Source organism: Halictus rubicundus, chromosome 7 (genome assembly GCF_050948215.1).
Source record: "Halictus rubicundus isolate RS-2024b chromosome 7, iyHalRubi1_principal, whole genome shotgun sequence".
Taxonomy (NCBI): domain Eukaryota; kingdom Metazoa; phylum Arthropoda; class Insecta; order Hymenoptera; family Halictidae; genus Halictus; species Halictus rubicundus.
In genome coordinates, this window is record NC_135155.1 from 19,404,940 (window position 1) to 19,421,523 (window position 16,584).

Below are 16,584 nucleotides of genomic sequence, written 5' to 3' on the forward strand. Positions count from 1 at the left end.
TACGATACGTGACTTGCTACTGAATTATGAAATGCTCACTCGTACAAATCGGTTTCTGTTATGATAACAATGTCGAAAGGGTGTTTACCTTTACAACATAGTTATGAAGTGTTTGAGTATCTTCTTCAATAAAGACATTTTTTGAAAATATCTCGAGATCTAATAATTTTTTGCCATGGTACCCTAATCATTTTTTACGTAGAATGAAAGGAAGAATCTATTCTATTTAAAGAAATGATGCAATTGTTAATTGCACATGCACTGCAGCATCTAAAAAAAATTTGAAGGCCTACAGATGTAGTGCTCTTCGAACCATTTATCTTTCTCCTTTATCATTTTTTCGTAAATGCAATAATAACGGAGTTATGACTTGAAACAATTGTGTGGACCACTCTGTATAAGGATGTGCGATGCCGTTTCACTAATTGTAAGTGCCAGGAACGTTTCCTATTTCCATGGTGTTGTAAAGGAGAGGTACGGATAGATTACCTAAGGAGCTGTGGAGCCCCTAAAAACATTTTTTTTTGTGCCACGCACAGCAGGGAACTGTCAACGCGCTCTCGAAAGGCCATCTGGAAAGGGTCGAGAGGCCAGAGAAGAAATTCGGTTCCAAAGCCTGACACGGTTGCCGCCAGTAAACGCTAGGGCCAAAACCAGGGTTATAATTTTGAGCCGGCCGGCCGGGCCGGTGAGATGTGCATCGACCTTAAATCGTACACATAGACGTATGAATTAACGACTGTATCGTGGCTAGGAAAAATGGTCGATGAAACCGTCTGCTTACACGAAACTCGGACCTGACCCCTTTCTTTTTCGGTCGGTAAGGATAGAATTCGATCGATCAAACCCTAAAGAGGATTATTATACACTGACGTGGTTCTGCTGACGTAATACGCGGCCTCTGCGCGGTCTCTGTGTGTTTTCCGTTTCCGTGTGAAATTCTCCCTTTCTCGAGTATTTACGTAATGACGCGGTGACCTGTTTCAGCTGGCGCTTAAGTATGTAAATTGTGCGGAATTACTATTGTGCCGCGCGTTAAGCTTCTTATTCAAATTGTTGCTTTTAATCTTTTCTCGCCGCCCGGCATGCCGGCCGGCCGGCCGGCCGGCCCTAACACGTTTTGGAACAACGGCGACGCGATTAGTTTCTCATAAATGTTAAACCGTCCCTCGTGGTCCTACGGCGCTGCTGTACGTCGTCCCTCCGTACATCCTGTTTCGTGGAAACGGCAATGAAATTTCGTGGAGAATTTCTGTCGCAATCCCCGAAGACAATTAATGTAACGAGTTTGAATGACAATTTTATTTCGTGCTCCGTCCTCTTCTCTCCCATCGTAACAGCGGACTCTTTCTGCTCATTATTTCCGTTAACATACGACAGAAACGAGTGCATTCGAATATAGTGCACCGATTACCATGGAATTATTATACACGAACGAGTGTCAAAGGCCAGGAGACTCGAGGAAAATAATCGTGATTTCCGAAGATTCGATGATGTTTCGTCGTCCGCTATTTTAATGAAACTTCTCAGAAAGGTGAACACCGAGTTTCGAAAATATTACTTTACGCGACGTAGCAATATTACTTTCACTGCGAAAAAATGTATCCGCACCGCGAATCGATCACCCACTTACGAAGCTGTGCCGTCGTTCCACGAGTCAACGCTTTTACTCGATATGTGGTCGAAGCTGAAAAACTTTGCCAACCGATGAACAACTTGGGGCTTTGTTAAATATTTTACAATCGGTTGGCTGTCGTAGTTTCATTATAATAGATTGCGTCGTCGCGAACTTCTTTCGTTGATACTAAATCCACGAATAAGGCTATTCGAACGTTTCGGAGTCGTAGCACTCGCCATTGGTACTACAGGATGGTGACAGTGGAAGACATTAGACGTTAGAAGCGGTAATTCACGCTTTCGATGCGGATGGCAGTTAATGGCGCTGTATTTAGCGTCTTGGTTTCCCTAACCAACTAACGGTGAGAGACCGTGGAAAGCTTGTTTCACCGGCGAGTACAGTTGACGAACGAGGTAGTATAGCGAACTCGTACAGCAGTCGACGCTCCACGCTTCGTGATGCGCCAGGACAGGTTCCAGACCTGCGTCCAGTTTCAGATTCTGTGATTTCTTCAATCGGTACTAATAAAAAGTCTATCTTCTTTCTGAAACGCCTCTTACATCGTGTACAGACACTGTTGCCAGCGTCGAACGTAGAAAAGGATAGCGGGTGAAAAACTAGGTACCGATAAGAGAATAATAATCGAATAAAACTTTTTTCTTTCTAATGATTTCGATCGTATTTTACACCTGTTTTATTCGCGGTACGGTAGAACCTCGATTGCCCGAACTAACCACCAGTGGAACATGAGTGTTCAGACGATAGAACGGTTAGTCGAGTCTTGTTCGGACTCGTTTTAATCAGAAAAATGTGACAAATAGATAGGTAAAAGTTTCATAAACAAATAATCGAAAATCATATCTTTTACATGCATCGGAACATTTTAACACCGGCAAGAACTTCCTCCATCGATGCGTTGTACCAACATCGCGAAGATGAAACATCGGTCCTTTCTCCGTGGAGTGAAAGCAGTGAAAGCCAAACGGGACGCGGTTCTCGAGGAAAAGATCGAAATCGGTGACGAATTTAGAGAAAAAAAAAAAAGACGACGAGGGGGATCGAATTTTCATAAATGCCTCACAATTATTCTATGGTCCCGTCTATTTCCGCTTCTATCGGAATTGCATGGATTCGAGTGAACTTTCCCCAAAATAGTAACCTGAAACGAACAATATGTGAAAGAAAATAAGATACAATCATAAGCCTGACGTAATGTAATTTTGAAGCCTCTACTCTCGCAAAGCAGTGCTCATTTTCCTGAGCGCTCCGAGATGCGTTTACATGTAGCAGGTTCGATGCCAGTGAAACACACTCGCAAATTCTAATCTATTCTCAGCGATTTCTTTTATATTGGGTAGTTCTTTTTTATTTAGGTGTGACGGCGACGCAAGGTCGCGCAAATACAGATTTTTATGGATCCGTGAACGGATCCCGGAATCAAACACGTATCCGTTTACTCTGTGAAAAAGCCTGTTGGCAGACCTCCGCATAAAATGGAGATCTCTGTTTACCGAAACGCGAAACTCCGTTGAATTTTAAACAATCGAGCGCGCTGTAAATGCGTGAAATCCACTGGGATAACTTATCAAATTACATTTACCAGAGGTGTAACGGGTCTCCTGTACAAACGAGTAACATGTCGTACCGGTGAACACAACGTTGCCGAAAACTGACGTCCGTTTCCCGTCACTCGATTGTCGCTGCGAGAAATCAGCTGATTTTTAGTGACATTTTCGTGTACGTCCATTGAACTACAAGGGATATCGAAACGAAATTTTCATTGAAAAATAGTCTGAAATAATGGCTTTCTAGCCGGATACGACACATTTTGTGTTTGTTCAACCCTGGCTTGTCGAGCCCAGGTCATTCAGACCCAGTAATCGGACCCGTAAAAATTGGGAACATTGGTTGAACATCATAGAATACGTTGTGACGTCGAGCACCTACTAGCTTCCAAGTAGCAAGTACGTGTATCGCGTATCCACGAGAAGATGTCACAGAAAAACTTGTAGGTATGTATCTATGCCCGTTTCACGAAGAAAACAAACAAACCTGTCGAGTGTGACTGGAATAGAGCAACGCGGTCACGACGTTCCACCGTCTTCTCCGTTACCTTACGTCCCTGCTACGCCCCTGATAGTCATTAAAACCGAGGATCTCCCCGATTGCCCCTCTTCCGAAATTTCCATTAGGTTTAGGGGACGTACGAAGGTCAATACATTTTCACGCAGAATTTGTTGGTATATCGATTCCCGACACAAAAGGTAGGTAATAATTCCATTTAAAGAAACCAAGGTGAGTTTGAAATCACCGATGTAAAAAACGTTTGCATCATAATACTTTCCCCTCTGTACCATGCAAGTTTTCTATATATAATTTGTTCATATTATTACAAATAACGCAAACATTCAAGATGATCAGCATGAATAGGAGCCGCCGTCCATGTCCACGGCAACGTATTTATTCAATGTGGTTAATTCCTTGATGACCGAGGTTCATAAAGTGCTCGAGAGCGATAGAAATCGAATAGACATCGATTTGTGAAAAGGTTGATTTTTTCACGAGAGATATCACTAAATTGTTCGATCTGGACCACCGTGCGGCGTCGTCGGCCAGCGAAATTGACATTTCAGCTTGCTCTCAGGGCACAATGGTCGGAGCGTTGAATGTCAGCTGGTGAAGCCAGCATAGTTCTCTGGCCGCGATGAGATGAAAAACGATATCCGAACGCGCGGGGCGAGCGAAACACGACCGCGCGCTCGTCTCGTTCCTCCTAAGCGTTCAACGCGCCTAGCGTGTTCGCGAGGGCTCTCGAGCGCGAAACGCTTCGTACGAGCGGCGAGACTCTGACCTAGAATCTTAAAGACGTACTTGCTTCTTGGTGGATACGTACTCCGTCTTCGCTGCAACGTTCACCATAACGAATCATAACCTTCGCGACCGATTCCAAAACGATTCCGTCGAATTGGCTCGGCGTGAATCAGTTTCGCTGCCTTGGAGCCTTCGAGCCTTCGAGCCTTCGAGCCTTCGAGCCTTCGAGCCTTCGAGCCTTCGAGCCTTCGAGCCTTCGAGTCACCGGCGTCGCCCGCTCTGCGCGCTCGTTTTACTTCTCCCGATTACTTTAGAATTCTTTTGCCGTTACTCACGGCGAGCCAGAATTCGAGAGAACGCTGCCGAAGCTGCAATTTTAACGAGTGCATCGCAGCGCCGTGCGTACAGGAGATTTCAAAAGGTTCGGGACGAGGCGCGCCGACGAGGATCGGTACAGTTGTCTTCTCCCTTGAGAAGGGGCTTCTCGCGTAACGACAGTGAAAACAAGCGATTTCAAGAATTTTTTAGAACAACTATTCCATGGTTGGATAACAGACTGCTCGGCGCGGCATGTTCAGCGAGCGTTGGCTCTATTTTCTAACGGAAAGCGCAGCCCGAGTGCTCGAATCATCGGGACATATGGGACATATGGCTCGGATAGATATTTCTTTCCCCATTACTCGGCAAAGGATTATTTCACGCGTGTTCGCTCAATGGGCGAATCCGAGAAAGTTCCACGCGCGAACTTCAAACGGAACGCTTCCGCTCGTTCATGGAGAATTTCGGGCGGCAACGAAGCTTCTCTCCGAAATTAGAAGCCGGTCGTTTCGAACAAGTCCGCTCGGTAGATGTAGCGTTAACGATCACTGGAACACTCAAACTCTAACAAGTACACTTAATCCATCTGCATTGATAAGCGTGCCGCTAGATTTTCGCAACCTTGATCCTAATCGAGCGGATCGCTGCATTGCCTAAGCCCAAAGCAAGGATTCTGCTGAAAATACCGGGTGGATAATATACAGTGGATACAAAAAGTATTTCAACGCTGTGTTACACTAAATTAAGACTGTGACAATTTCACAGAAAAAATATAGACTATTTCATTTCGTTAACAAAAAAAAAACAAAAACAAAATAGTACAATACAATTGGACTTATAGGGAGAGATCGAGGAAAAAGAAAACGTGACCTCACGCGAACGATGGTTTGCGAAGGTAGAGGCTACACTATTTTCGACTTGGTAAAATTACTAAAGGAACAAACACATTTTTATTTGAACTTTTCTTCCTTACAGAACCGACATAGAAAATGATTAATTTCCACAAGGATTCGCAGTCTAGTCATTACTATTAACATTTCGTGCAAAACGTTTAAACGATTGCTTTCGTCGTAAAATCAGAAAAATAATATGTTGACTTTGAGCGCCTCTCTCGAACAAACATTTGTATTCCAGAAGCTTACGCGACTTTTTAAATATTCCGTATACGGATTCCAACCAGAGTAATTTCTTTCACCGTGAAATATAATAAAGCTTCGCTCGTAGAGTGACGCTATGAATATTTTTCATTCGTAAAATCTATCTGGAAGCGTGTCACCGTTCCAAATCCAGCGTTCAAACATCGATAGATCTGGCGTGGAAACTATCGCTTGTCGATACGCTCTCGCGTACAGTAAGTGATTATTTCAGCGCCGATCCCGTTGTCTATTTCGAAAGCATCGCAACGCCCCCGACACGTCCCTCGTCGTCGTCCCCCTCCCTTTTTTTCCTTTTTTTTTTTCGTATAAAATCGGAATGTTACATCGTACGCCACCGGTGCGACACGTTTTGACACGTTCGCCGTATACATTATCGACAAAAGCCGAACTCAATGGATCGCGCGCGTATTGTGCGATCCTTTTTCCCGTGGTGCACGAGGGACGCGCGAATTTCGTGATTTTTGCCATAAAAGGATACGTTTGTTTTTCGAACCCGAACGGGAGATCCGTGAAAATATTGTTAGGTCGCGCGTTTTTTCTATTTCGTGCTTCGGAAAAGTTGGTCGGCGCCTCGAGATAAGGTATATTTTCCATTTTTCAAAGTTTCTAGCAACTAACGATTCACCGGAGACATTTCTAACATTTGTACGAATACCTATTAAAAGTAATGTAAACAAATACAATGTAATAATTAATTTTTTTAGTTTAGTTATTTACGTTTTTATTCGAATCAAGCTTCTCGACTAATCTGAGAAATCTGCGTTTGAACGGTTTTTTAAATAAAATATGCGATCTATTTTACCAAGAAATGCCGTCGCGTCGTTTGGATTAGTTTCCGGAAAAAAGGGTATCTCTGGCGAGCAGCGAATATCGAAGCGCGATCACCGAGGGAACGGGGAATTTTCCCTCGGCAGGAATTCCGCGTTTCAAATTCGGCTTCTGCAAACAGAGCCGGGGCTGCCGGTATTGCGTTTGCGACACGAGCCGTCCCGAGTCCCGAGTCCCGAGTCCCGACCGCTCCGAATCGCTCGTTGTGACATGGTGCATAATACAAATTGGTGTTCTCGCGTCTGGTTTCCGGCCGACGAGTTTTCACGACGATCAATGACCCGCGTTCGATCGCCCCGCTGGGAGCGCATGGCACCGTTGTTATTACAACCGATGGCTACAGGCTGTTCCATTAATTAGCGCCGAAATTGCTTTAAAATGGATTCGGCCGCAATTCGCTGAAAACATCCTGTAACACCGTCCAGCCGATTATCCTTTGCCGGCCCCCTCTTCGCCCGCGCGATGCCTTCCCAACGACTTTCTCCGTCGTCTCTGCTCCAATTCTTTCGAGAATTGCGTCGAATCGCGTCCACCGCGCGAACCCATTCCCCTCCCATCCGCCGCGATTTCAATATGCATCCAGAAAAACGAGGGAAATCTTGAAACGGTTTCCCATCGAATCGATTGTCCGTCCCCCGGACCCCGGGCCCCGGCTCCATTATGTCGTAATTTCATTCAATTCTATCGGCGAGCTTTTCGACAGATTTCGATTCGAGTTACGGGCGAGGTGTTGGAGGATCGTAGCTCCAAGGATCGTTCGCGCGACACGATCCGGAAATATTTGCCGTGGCGTATCGTCGCGGGCGGGCCTAGTTAGCCGTGGATTAATTATAAACTACGTGGGTCATCGGCGTTACCGGCTCCGCGAAGTTTTGCATGGCATTAAAATCCATTTATGGCCGCGTAACCGAAGCCGGCTTTACGACTCACGGCTGCTAATTAATTTCCTATTACCCTCGAGCGCAATTTCATCGGCCCGCGCGACAAAGACTCGCGTGCCGACCAGTCGGTGAAACCAGTTGGTGATTTCGACGTTGCTTGAGCGTCCTCGGAGTTTGCCGGTTTTGCACGCGGCTCGGCGATCCGTTCCTGCAAATACGCGTGCGCGTCAACATTATTGTTATTTGACGCGGCCAATTCTGTGATTAATTCACGCGTACTCGAAGCGGAAAAACCCTGTTTGGATCGCTAGAATAGAAAGAAAGCGATCTTTGCGACTCTTGTTCCTTAACTGGTTGCCGCGTTGGAACGAGTCTGAATACGAATCTAACGATATCAAAAATATTATAGAAGCACTTTCCATGACCACTGAACCAGCCGTTGTTCGCATGGGTACGATTACCAGGCTGCCGACTTATTTCAACTGTGCGTTTTTCTCGCGAATGCATAAAATCCGCGGTCCGATGATCACAATTATTTTTTGACGAGGGAATAAGAAAACCGACAAGCTTTGGCGGCACCCTCCCGGAAATTCGAAAGCACAAGGAGGAAGCGGGAAGAGAAAAGACGCACGGTCGTGCACAGCGCCAACACACATTCGCGTCTGAAGCGGCATTTCAAAGCGTCACTTTACGAACCATACAACTCGGTTGCAAGGATGCTTATTGCGTTCCCGTCAAGTTCCTTTTTCCGTTCCCCGGGCTGGAGGTTCGTGACAATACACGTGTCCGACCCGTAACCGCACGCACCCAGAGGTAAATACACAGCCTTGTTCGCGAGCACGTAATCCCGTCGATATTTCCCGTTTCCTCTTTATTTCTTCTTTTTTTTCTTTTTCTAATTGTTATTATTATTATTATTATTATTATTATTATTATTATTATTATTATTATTATTATTATTCTGCGGTACGCGACCGGCTTTTCTTAACAGAAGAGACGACGGCGTCCATATTTAACGTGGCCGTTGCGAGCGGTCGCTCCACGCATACCTACCCCTTTTTATTTTCCATCCCCCTGCTGCGGGTCGCGTTGGTTTATCTTTGAGAAACTAATTGTTGCCGAGAGAGCACGTGGTTGAACTTGTACAGAAGCCAGGAGGCCGGAAAGTGTTGTCAAGCTTAAAACGGCTCATCCCCCCGACGGCGATGCTTTTTAGAAGCATCGAGTCGTGGATGACGCATCAGGTAGCACACACAGCTTCCCTAGGCCGTCGTGTGGCTGGCACGACCGGCGAGCGTGTGCACCGCAAAAAACCGAGTATCGAATGCTACCGCATGAATAAGTCCCTTTGAAGTCTCCACCACCCACGATCCGCTCCGAAAAATTTCTCAGCTTGAACCCCTTTAGCGCCGCCCCTTTAAACGCCACCGATCCCTCGCTAGGCTGTTCCACGAGCCTGGTGTGCAGGTGCGTCGAGAGGGTGTTCATTGGCCGAGGCTCCGATCGACCGCAACTTGGTCCTCCCGATAAAGGGGAAAACTTGTTTTCATTTGGAAAAATAGCGAATTTTCTGCAATTTTTCAAACGGCAAATATACGCGGCGCGCGCGTGTCATCTTTAATTTCTCGAAGTCCACAGAATCTTAGTAAACTGTCGGAGAAGGACCGGTTCCTCTGTTGTTGCTATATTGTTTGACAGTTTATTTAGGGCCCGACCTCGTACAACGCGACGATTAATAATATTAAATGCTTTTACGAGTGTGTTATTGGCCTCTAAATTTGCTTTCCTTTCCTTTCCTTTCTTTTTTCAGGGGGAAGCACAATGGGTGTATTTCTGGAAACTGCACCAACATCTGCGCAAGGATAAATATTATTTGTAACGCGACACTCGATCGACCTCGAACTTTCACAAACGGTAACAGTCCTAGCTTGCTAAATGCTTTGCGTCGACTCGTTACCATGCCAAATTCAATTGGCCATGCATTATCTGGTGGCGTTTTAACATGTGCCAGACACGAATACGGAATTTCCAATCATCCTTGGAGAGGACAACGACGTTACCGAATGTACGCGTCAGACAATCCGTCGGACGATTGTGTCCAATTATTCGCTTCATCCATTAATTATCAGACTATTCGAAGAAACACGTCTGAATCACCGATAAGAACGAACAAGTAGATTAGAAAGAAAGGAACCAATTGATCTTCTCGCTACACAGTACATTGATGCTTACTTCTACCGAATGCACAATTTCTTCAACGTTGAAAAGTTAAACCGTTTGGCGTCCTGTTAAACGATAATTTCTTTATTTCCTAAATACACTCTAATCATTGTCGATGCGTTAACTGTACAAATATGGATGAATCGAAGTGACTTGGTTTGTTCGATGAATTTTTTCTGAATACCACTCCTTCCCCTAAGCCCGATAGACCAAAGTATCGTCTGGCCAACTTTTCGATCGAAATGCCCCAATGTGGATCGTCCCGGGCGCAGTCTATTTTATCGACGACGCGAGGGAGGTTTCGCACGGGGGTTGCAGCGGCACAGGAACAGCCAGAAGGGGTGGCTTACGTGTCTGCGAGCGATAATTCGCGGGCCGAGCGACAATGATTTATGCCGCGGCAACTTGCAGCGGAATCTCGCGGCCGCAGAAACCGCAAAGGGTCACGAGCCGCGTCCAGCCCCTTCTGCTCAGCCGCGAGTCCGGCTTCGTCGGTAATTATTTATGTTGGCCGGTCTTCGCGCGAGACCGTAATTGAATTTGCGTCTGTGGGGGCAGGGATAGAGGGGGGGGGAGAGAGAGAGAGAGAGAGAGAGAGAGAGAGAGAGAGAGAGAGAGAGAGAGAGAGAGAGAGAGAGAGAGAGAGAGAGAGGGAATGACGGCGGGAAAGAGCGAGGGCCCGGCCACTGACCGTAATTCGTCCGCGCGAGACGAAAAACGAGAAGGGAGGGCGAAAAACGGAGAAACCGAGACGATTAATACGGTCTTAATTGTCCCAGTCGTCGCGCGAACGAAACGTGCCCGCCGCTCCGCCACGCTTCCACCAACGACACCAATTGAAGTCTCGTTAAGGGGGTCTCGTGCCGTCCGAGCGGACGAATTCCGGACCCTTGTTACTCTCTGCGAAAGATACCGAGAGCTGGTTCCTGAAACATTTCTTCCACCGTTTAACGGAGAAATTGATCGCGCGCCGACTTTCAGCCCCTTTGAATTTTTAATCTCGTCCGCTCGTTACGGCCAGCCCAGAGAAACCTGCGATCATCGGTTCAGAGTGGTTTATTCGTTTGTTCACCCCCATCTCGATAACCCGCTCCCGATCAATATACACTGGATCCGAGAAGCATTTCAACATAAAATTTCTGGTTCTCGAAAAACTAACCTGATGTTGAACCCCCTGTTGCAAGTTAAAACATGAAAATTCTATTTTCGCGCATCGTTATTTATTTTCTTCCAACTCGAAGATATTATCGGGTTGGAGCGAAAGTTCCTAGCGTTTTTAAATTGCATCGCATTTACGATCGAAAATTTTCGGCAAATGCCTGTTGAACATTGTGAAAAGCTGAGTTTACGCTCACTCGGTATGCAATGTTATTGTCCTCGCGTGTCGACGCTCGTCATAACTGCTGGATCGGATCGTTCTAACGCAGTGTTTACACGTTTATTCGCAAGATTAATGTGCCGTGAATTATTTATTGCGCTGTTTTATATTTGTTATATTTGCGTCTTTTTATATTTGACGCGCGCAGGCAGATTATTGCGTACTATGCTTGGACATGAAAACCCGTTCCTCGGTGTCAAATTAACACACCGAAAATAGACCTGTGTTTAAAAAGTCTGTTTTATACAAGCATGCATAGAAAGTTCGTAATATTTAGCGGAAATACAAAAGTTGGTCTGTCGTGAAATGTGAGCCAGCGTGTGACTCTAATTAGCTCTTTCGCTGAATACGGCGGAACCGACCAAAAAGTGTTAACACCGTAAGGCAGCTTGAAAACTTAATTACCGGATTAACGTATTCGGAACAGCGAGTGGTATAATGCAACTGATGCGACGTAAAAAGGGGTTTTTTATAATTTCATTATTTTATGCAAGTACGTTTCATACTTGTCCAATGTTGAAACAAGAGAATCTAATTTTGTATTTTCTAGGTAAAATAATAGACAAAAAGGCGCGCTGGAGTTTATAAATATTCACAGTATTCACCGCGTAATCTTTCAACGATGGGCAGATCGAGCGATTACAATAGCTCTCGGTAGGAAACCGGTTAATTGGCTCGAAAAGAAAAGATGGCTGGAAAGGCGGTCGCACTCGGAGCGGCGCGGCGCGGCGCGGCGCGGCGCGATAAGCCTCCGCGTTTCTTTGCCCCGTAGCTGAGACGCCATAGAAAAATGGGGCTTTTCGACGTTTATGCCGTCCAGAGGCGCGGCTACGTGACTGGAAGGCGATATTCCGGCTTAAGGGTTTAGGGAAAAAGAAAAAAAGTCGGCTCTAATTCCTTTTCATACGGCCGCTAAGTAAAGACAGATAAGGAGAGCGAACCATGTGTGCGTACACCGTGAACCGTAAATACCGTTCGCGCCCTTTCCGCGCCGGTTTCCCCGCGTCACGGTGTCTCGACGAGCTTTTTTATTATCAGTGTTTCCCGAGTATGCTCTCCGCTTTGTCCTTGAAACGCAAAGCAACCCCGGTCAGACCCTTGACGCGACACGTGGCTGCAGAGATACGAGAGTCGGACCCGGGAGGGTCCGGGACACCTCTAACGTTTGCGATTCAAAGAGTAGAGCGTGCAAACGAAAATTAAGAACGGAGGGTCCCGAAGAACGAGAATTGCGACATGTGTATGCTTCCGTGGCATAGGGGAGACACACCGCGCCGCCCCGCGATGATTTACGGTCGCCTCACTTTTGTTCCGGGATTCACTTTCCAAGTAAATATCGCGAGCCGAACAACCGGATGTCTTTAGAGCTTTAGATTTGCTCCGTCGAGGGTTCATAATCGCCTTTCTGTACGATCCTGTTAGCAACGTGGACCGACGTTGAAAGTTTATTGGCCGAACCGACGCGTTGGACGCCGAATATCCACCCCAGAAATTCACGCAAAATCAATGTAGTTTCATTCATTCTGGGCAATTACACGATCAATTTTCTTACTGCTGTAGGCTTTCAAAAAATCCAACCAACCACAGTGACCGATACGAAGCAACGTATTGTCGCTGCACGCTGGAAAATATCAGCGGACGCGTGAAACATTTGCATATAAATTGAGCGAATATGGACGATTAGGAGATTAAACGATCATTAGAAGTAACATTAATGTTAATAACGTTTCGTTGCTTTCTGTTGCAGATAAATCTACGCCTCATTCTTGTCAGCGGTAAGACAAAAGAGTTCCTATTCAGTCCAAGCGACTCAGCGGGGGACATAGCACACCATGTGTTTGAAAACTGGCCGGAAGGTAAGCTGTACACAATCATTTTCGGGAAAATGGCTGCGCTCGTTATTTAAACCGACCGAGATCATTCGTTTCGAAGCTACGATGCAAATTACAATGCAAATTCAGAGAGCTTTGCCACACCGAATTTTCGCCTAATGTTCGCGGCAGGGAAACCCGAAATTCTGCATCTTATTATTGTTTGAATATTCCGAAATAAACCACGCAATACCGTTTTATTTGTTGCTACACAGAATAACCTTTGACAACTATACTAAACAAGATAACTAAGGAGGCAGGAAACCACTCGAGGAACAAATAACTGTAAACAGTTTGCTACCAGAAACGATGATGATGCACTCTGCGACTAAAATGACTTTTAGACAAGCGTTCCTGCATAAGTTCGGTTTCGAACCGTATGCTCTACCATTTATTATTATTCGGACAGCGGGTCTGTTCATCCACAGCAAACGACACCGAATAGAGTCCGAAGGAATACAAATTTTTAGCAAAGTTGAAAACAACGTTCTTTATTTTTTAACAAATGGTTTATGGAAGTACCAAGATTCATTCCTGAGAACCGAGAAGCGTATAAGAATCAACGATATCGAAGTTGATGTCGGAACCAGAAATTATGCTGCACGAGTTTCCATCGTTCTTCCAATATTTATTATAGCATCACTCGTATCATGCGCGATGCTGCATTGTCATAAATAGGTGACACAGACTTTCGACATCTCGCAAAGAATACTCATTTGATTCGCAGTTTTTGTTGCGGTCGTGGGAATCGTTGACAGTTTAAGCAGTTACATATTTGAGCCGAGTCCGAGCAAGCAACACGCCGATCAGTTGTTTCTAGAAACGATGTGGCGCGTGCGGAACTCGCGCGGCGATTTCATAAATTCTCGAGGCTCCCGGTATTCGCTAATTCCCATAAAAGTAGCAAGGGTACCAGAGAATGTCTCGGCAGAACAGTCTGTGAAGAACAGTCGCCATTTCTTAAAACCCTGCACGGTACACCGTATAAATGGAACGCGGAAAAATTCCGCGACGCCGCGCCTGGAGTGTCGCTGCAGTGCTTCGGGATAATGCTTGCTCGTTCATCACTGTCGGTACATGGCTCGAAACCGCCAGAATTGAAAACACTCGCGGAAATATGGAGGCGCGAAGCGTCGCTGTCTATCGCGGAATGTATCGCGCGGCGCGGCGCGGCGCGGCGGTACGATTCGATTAGACGGCCGTGTGCAAACCACTCGATAACTGGGAAAGAAACGGGGAAATTCGAATCAGCAAAGGATCACGCTGTCCCTTAATACCGGCGAAGAACAGACAAAACGGACAGAGGAGAGTCTTCTTGTATTCTTTTAAATAAAGTCTCCGGGACGTAAATCACCGAAGCAACTCCGCGCAGGAGAGAGGCAGCAGGAGAACTCGTTTAATATTGAAATGCATTCACCGACCGCAACTTTTGCTCTCTCGAACCGTTGTACACGAATTACATAGGCTTTCGGGAACAGAAAAGTGCCGCGACGATACCAGATCCCGACCGTAAGATGGAATGTTCCATTAACTAGCTGGCACTCCTTGGAAATTCATTGAGCCACCGCGAGCAGGGCAGTAGCTGTCTCGAATTACGTTGCGACCGGTATAATCCTGTCGCGGAGCATCCCCGGTGCTGCCACCGTGCAAATCGCCGCGATTACATCGAGATAAAAGAGGATCGCTTAGTCTGTAATTAAAAAAAAGTGCCATTCCCATTCCTTAGGAATCTCACTTTGCGGAACGTGTATTCGGTACTCGCAAAAGACCGAAAGCCCCCGGGAACGCCTTCAACGAGCTACTGCCTGTGTTCTATCAGCCGTGCGCCGAACGCTATGGGATTGTTCGATGCAAATGCTTCGCTCTTTTTCTGCGCATTGCTCGCGCAGTTCGCTGGAAAATATTTCCTGCCGAAGAACTTGGCTGAAATACTGAAAAACTTGGCTTTTGCTGTTTTCCGCTTCTCCAAGATGAAAAAGCCCGTTAAATAGTAACACGTCGACTGCCACATCGGTCACACAGTGACCGTCGCTTAGCCCCGACACTCACCATTTTTATTTACTATCTGTCCAATGATAATAAGTCAATATTTTCATCTTTATATTATTATTTTCTTTATTGACAAGTTTCATCGTTGCATTTCTGCATTTAACAGTATTTTTCTTGTTTCTGCGTTCTGAAAATGTGAAATATCAGCAATATTATTTTCCTCGCAATCTTTCCGTCCTTCAGGGTAAAAACATATCCGCGTTGAATATTCCAATGTTTGTCGTTTCGTTCCGAATATCTGACTATAACAATTTAATGGCTGACCGTCCTCGCTCGACTATTCATCGGAAAATGGCCAGCCGAAGAACAATCGGGAAAGAAATGCGGATGTTCGTGTCTCGTTCATTATCGGAACGTGAAATCCGGAAGAGGGGTTCGAAATAAAGGGTGAATTTCGCGTCCGTCAGGGTGGAACGGAGGAAGGGAAGGGGACCGTCAAGATCGAAGCGCCGATGTATCCGCGTTTTCCGGACCAACGGCCGCGAAATTCCCTTCTGTCTTTTTTTCTTCTTTTTTTCTTTCTTTCTTTTTTTCTGCTGCGGGTACCATGGAAAAACCGTGAATATCCGAGGCAAGGTCGCGGTGCTGATACCAGACTCTTTGTCTTTCAGACTGGGCGGAAGAGGCAGTCGCCAAAGCGGAGATCCTGCGGTTAATCTACCAGGGCCGTTTTCTACACAGCAATGTCACGCTCGGTGCTCTTGGGCTTCCCTTCGGAAAAACCACGGTGATGCATCTGGTCCCACGAGAGAATCTTCCCGAGCCTAATTCTCAAGGTAAATCATCAACGGCCCGACCCCCACCGACGATCCTTTCTGTCCTGTCCACTGCTCGAAGGAAAGCTGGGCGGAAGCCTTTTTTCTTGCGACTTCTCGTCGACCAATCTCGGCATCAACCCCCTGGCCCTGGAACGACTAAAGGTCGATTTATACCAGAGCTGCTCGACACGACTATCGGCGGGCAAGGACGCCCGTCGATGCCCGTGAGCACAGCCACGGGCGAAGCTACGGGCAACCGACTCAGCGGAGTCGAGGTGTGGGCCGTAGCTGGCCACGTACCTGTGACATAGCGTCGGACAAACGAATACGGCCTTGCCCGCAGGGGGCGTGGCTTCGTGCCCGCAGGGGCGCGGCTTCATGCCCGCCGTTCTGTGTATGCCCACGGGAAGAAAATCGCTGCCCGCAAGGGCAGCCGCTGAACAACTCTGATATATACTATCCGCGCGGACACGGAACGGTTCCGTTCAGCACCGACGATCGGACAATCGTTCTTTAATCTACATATGACCACACAGTCGGGAACGATACGTTCCCGTTAAGTGGACACTCTTTGAAAGCAAATAATTTTTTACAAATTGGACGAAACAACTCGAGTCTCGTTGAGACGTTGAAGGTATTAGTTTACAAGGCAATGTATAGCATAAAAATGTTTTTAAATTGCTATTGCTCGAAAT

At 46.3% G+C, this 16,584-nt stretch overlaps 1 protein-coding gene across 1 annotated transcript in view; it reads left to right on the forward strand.

The window, feature by feature from the left end:
• The window catches only part of Ubl3 (ubiquitin like 3), a 94,550-nt gene that overhangs the window by 74,545 nt on the left and 3,421 nt on the right, over window positions 1-16,584 (forward strand). Inside the window, exons 2-3 of the mRNA XM_076791006.1 lie at window positions 12,959-13,067; window positions 15,743-15,907. Of these exons, the coding sequence (XP_076647121.1) occupies window positions 12,959-13,067; window positions 15,743-15,907 (274 nt within the window). The remainder of the gene's footprint in view (window positions 1-12,958; window positions 13,068-15,742; window positions 15,908-16,584) is intronic.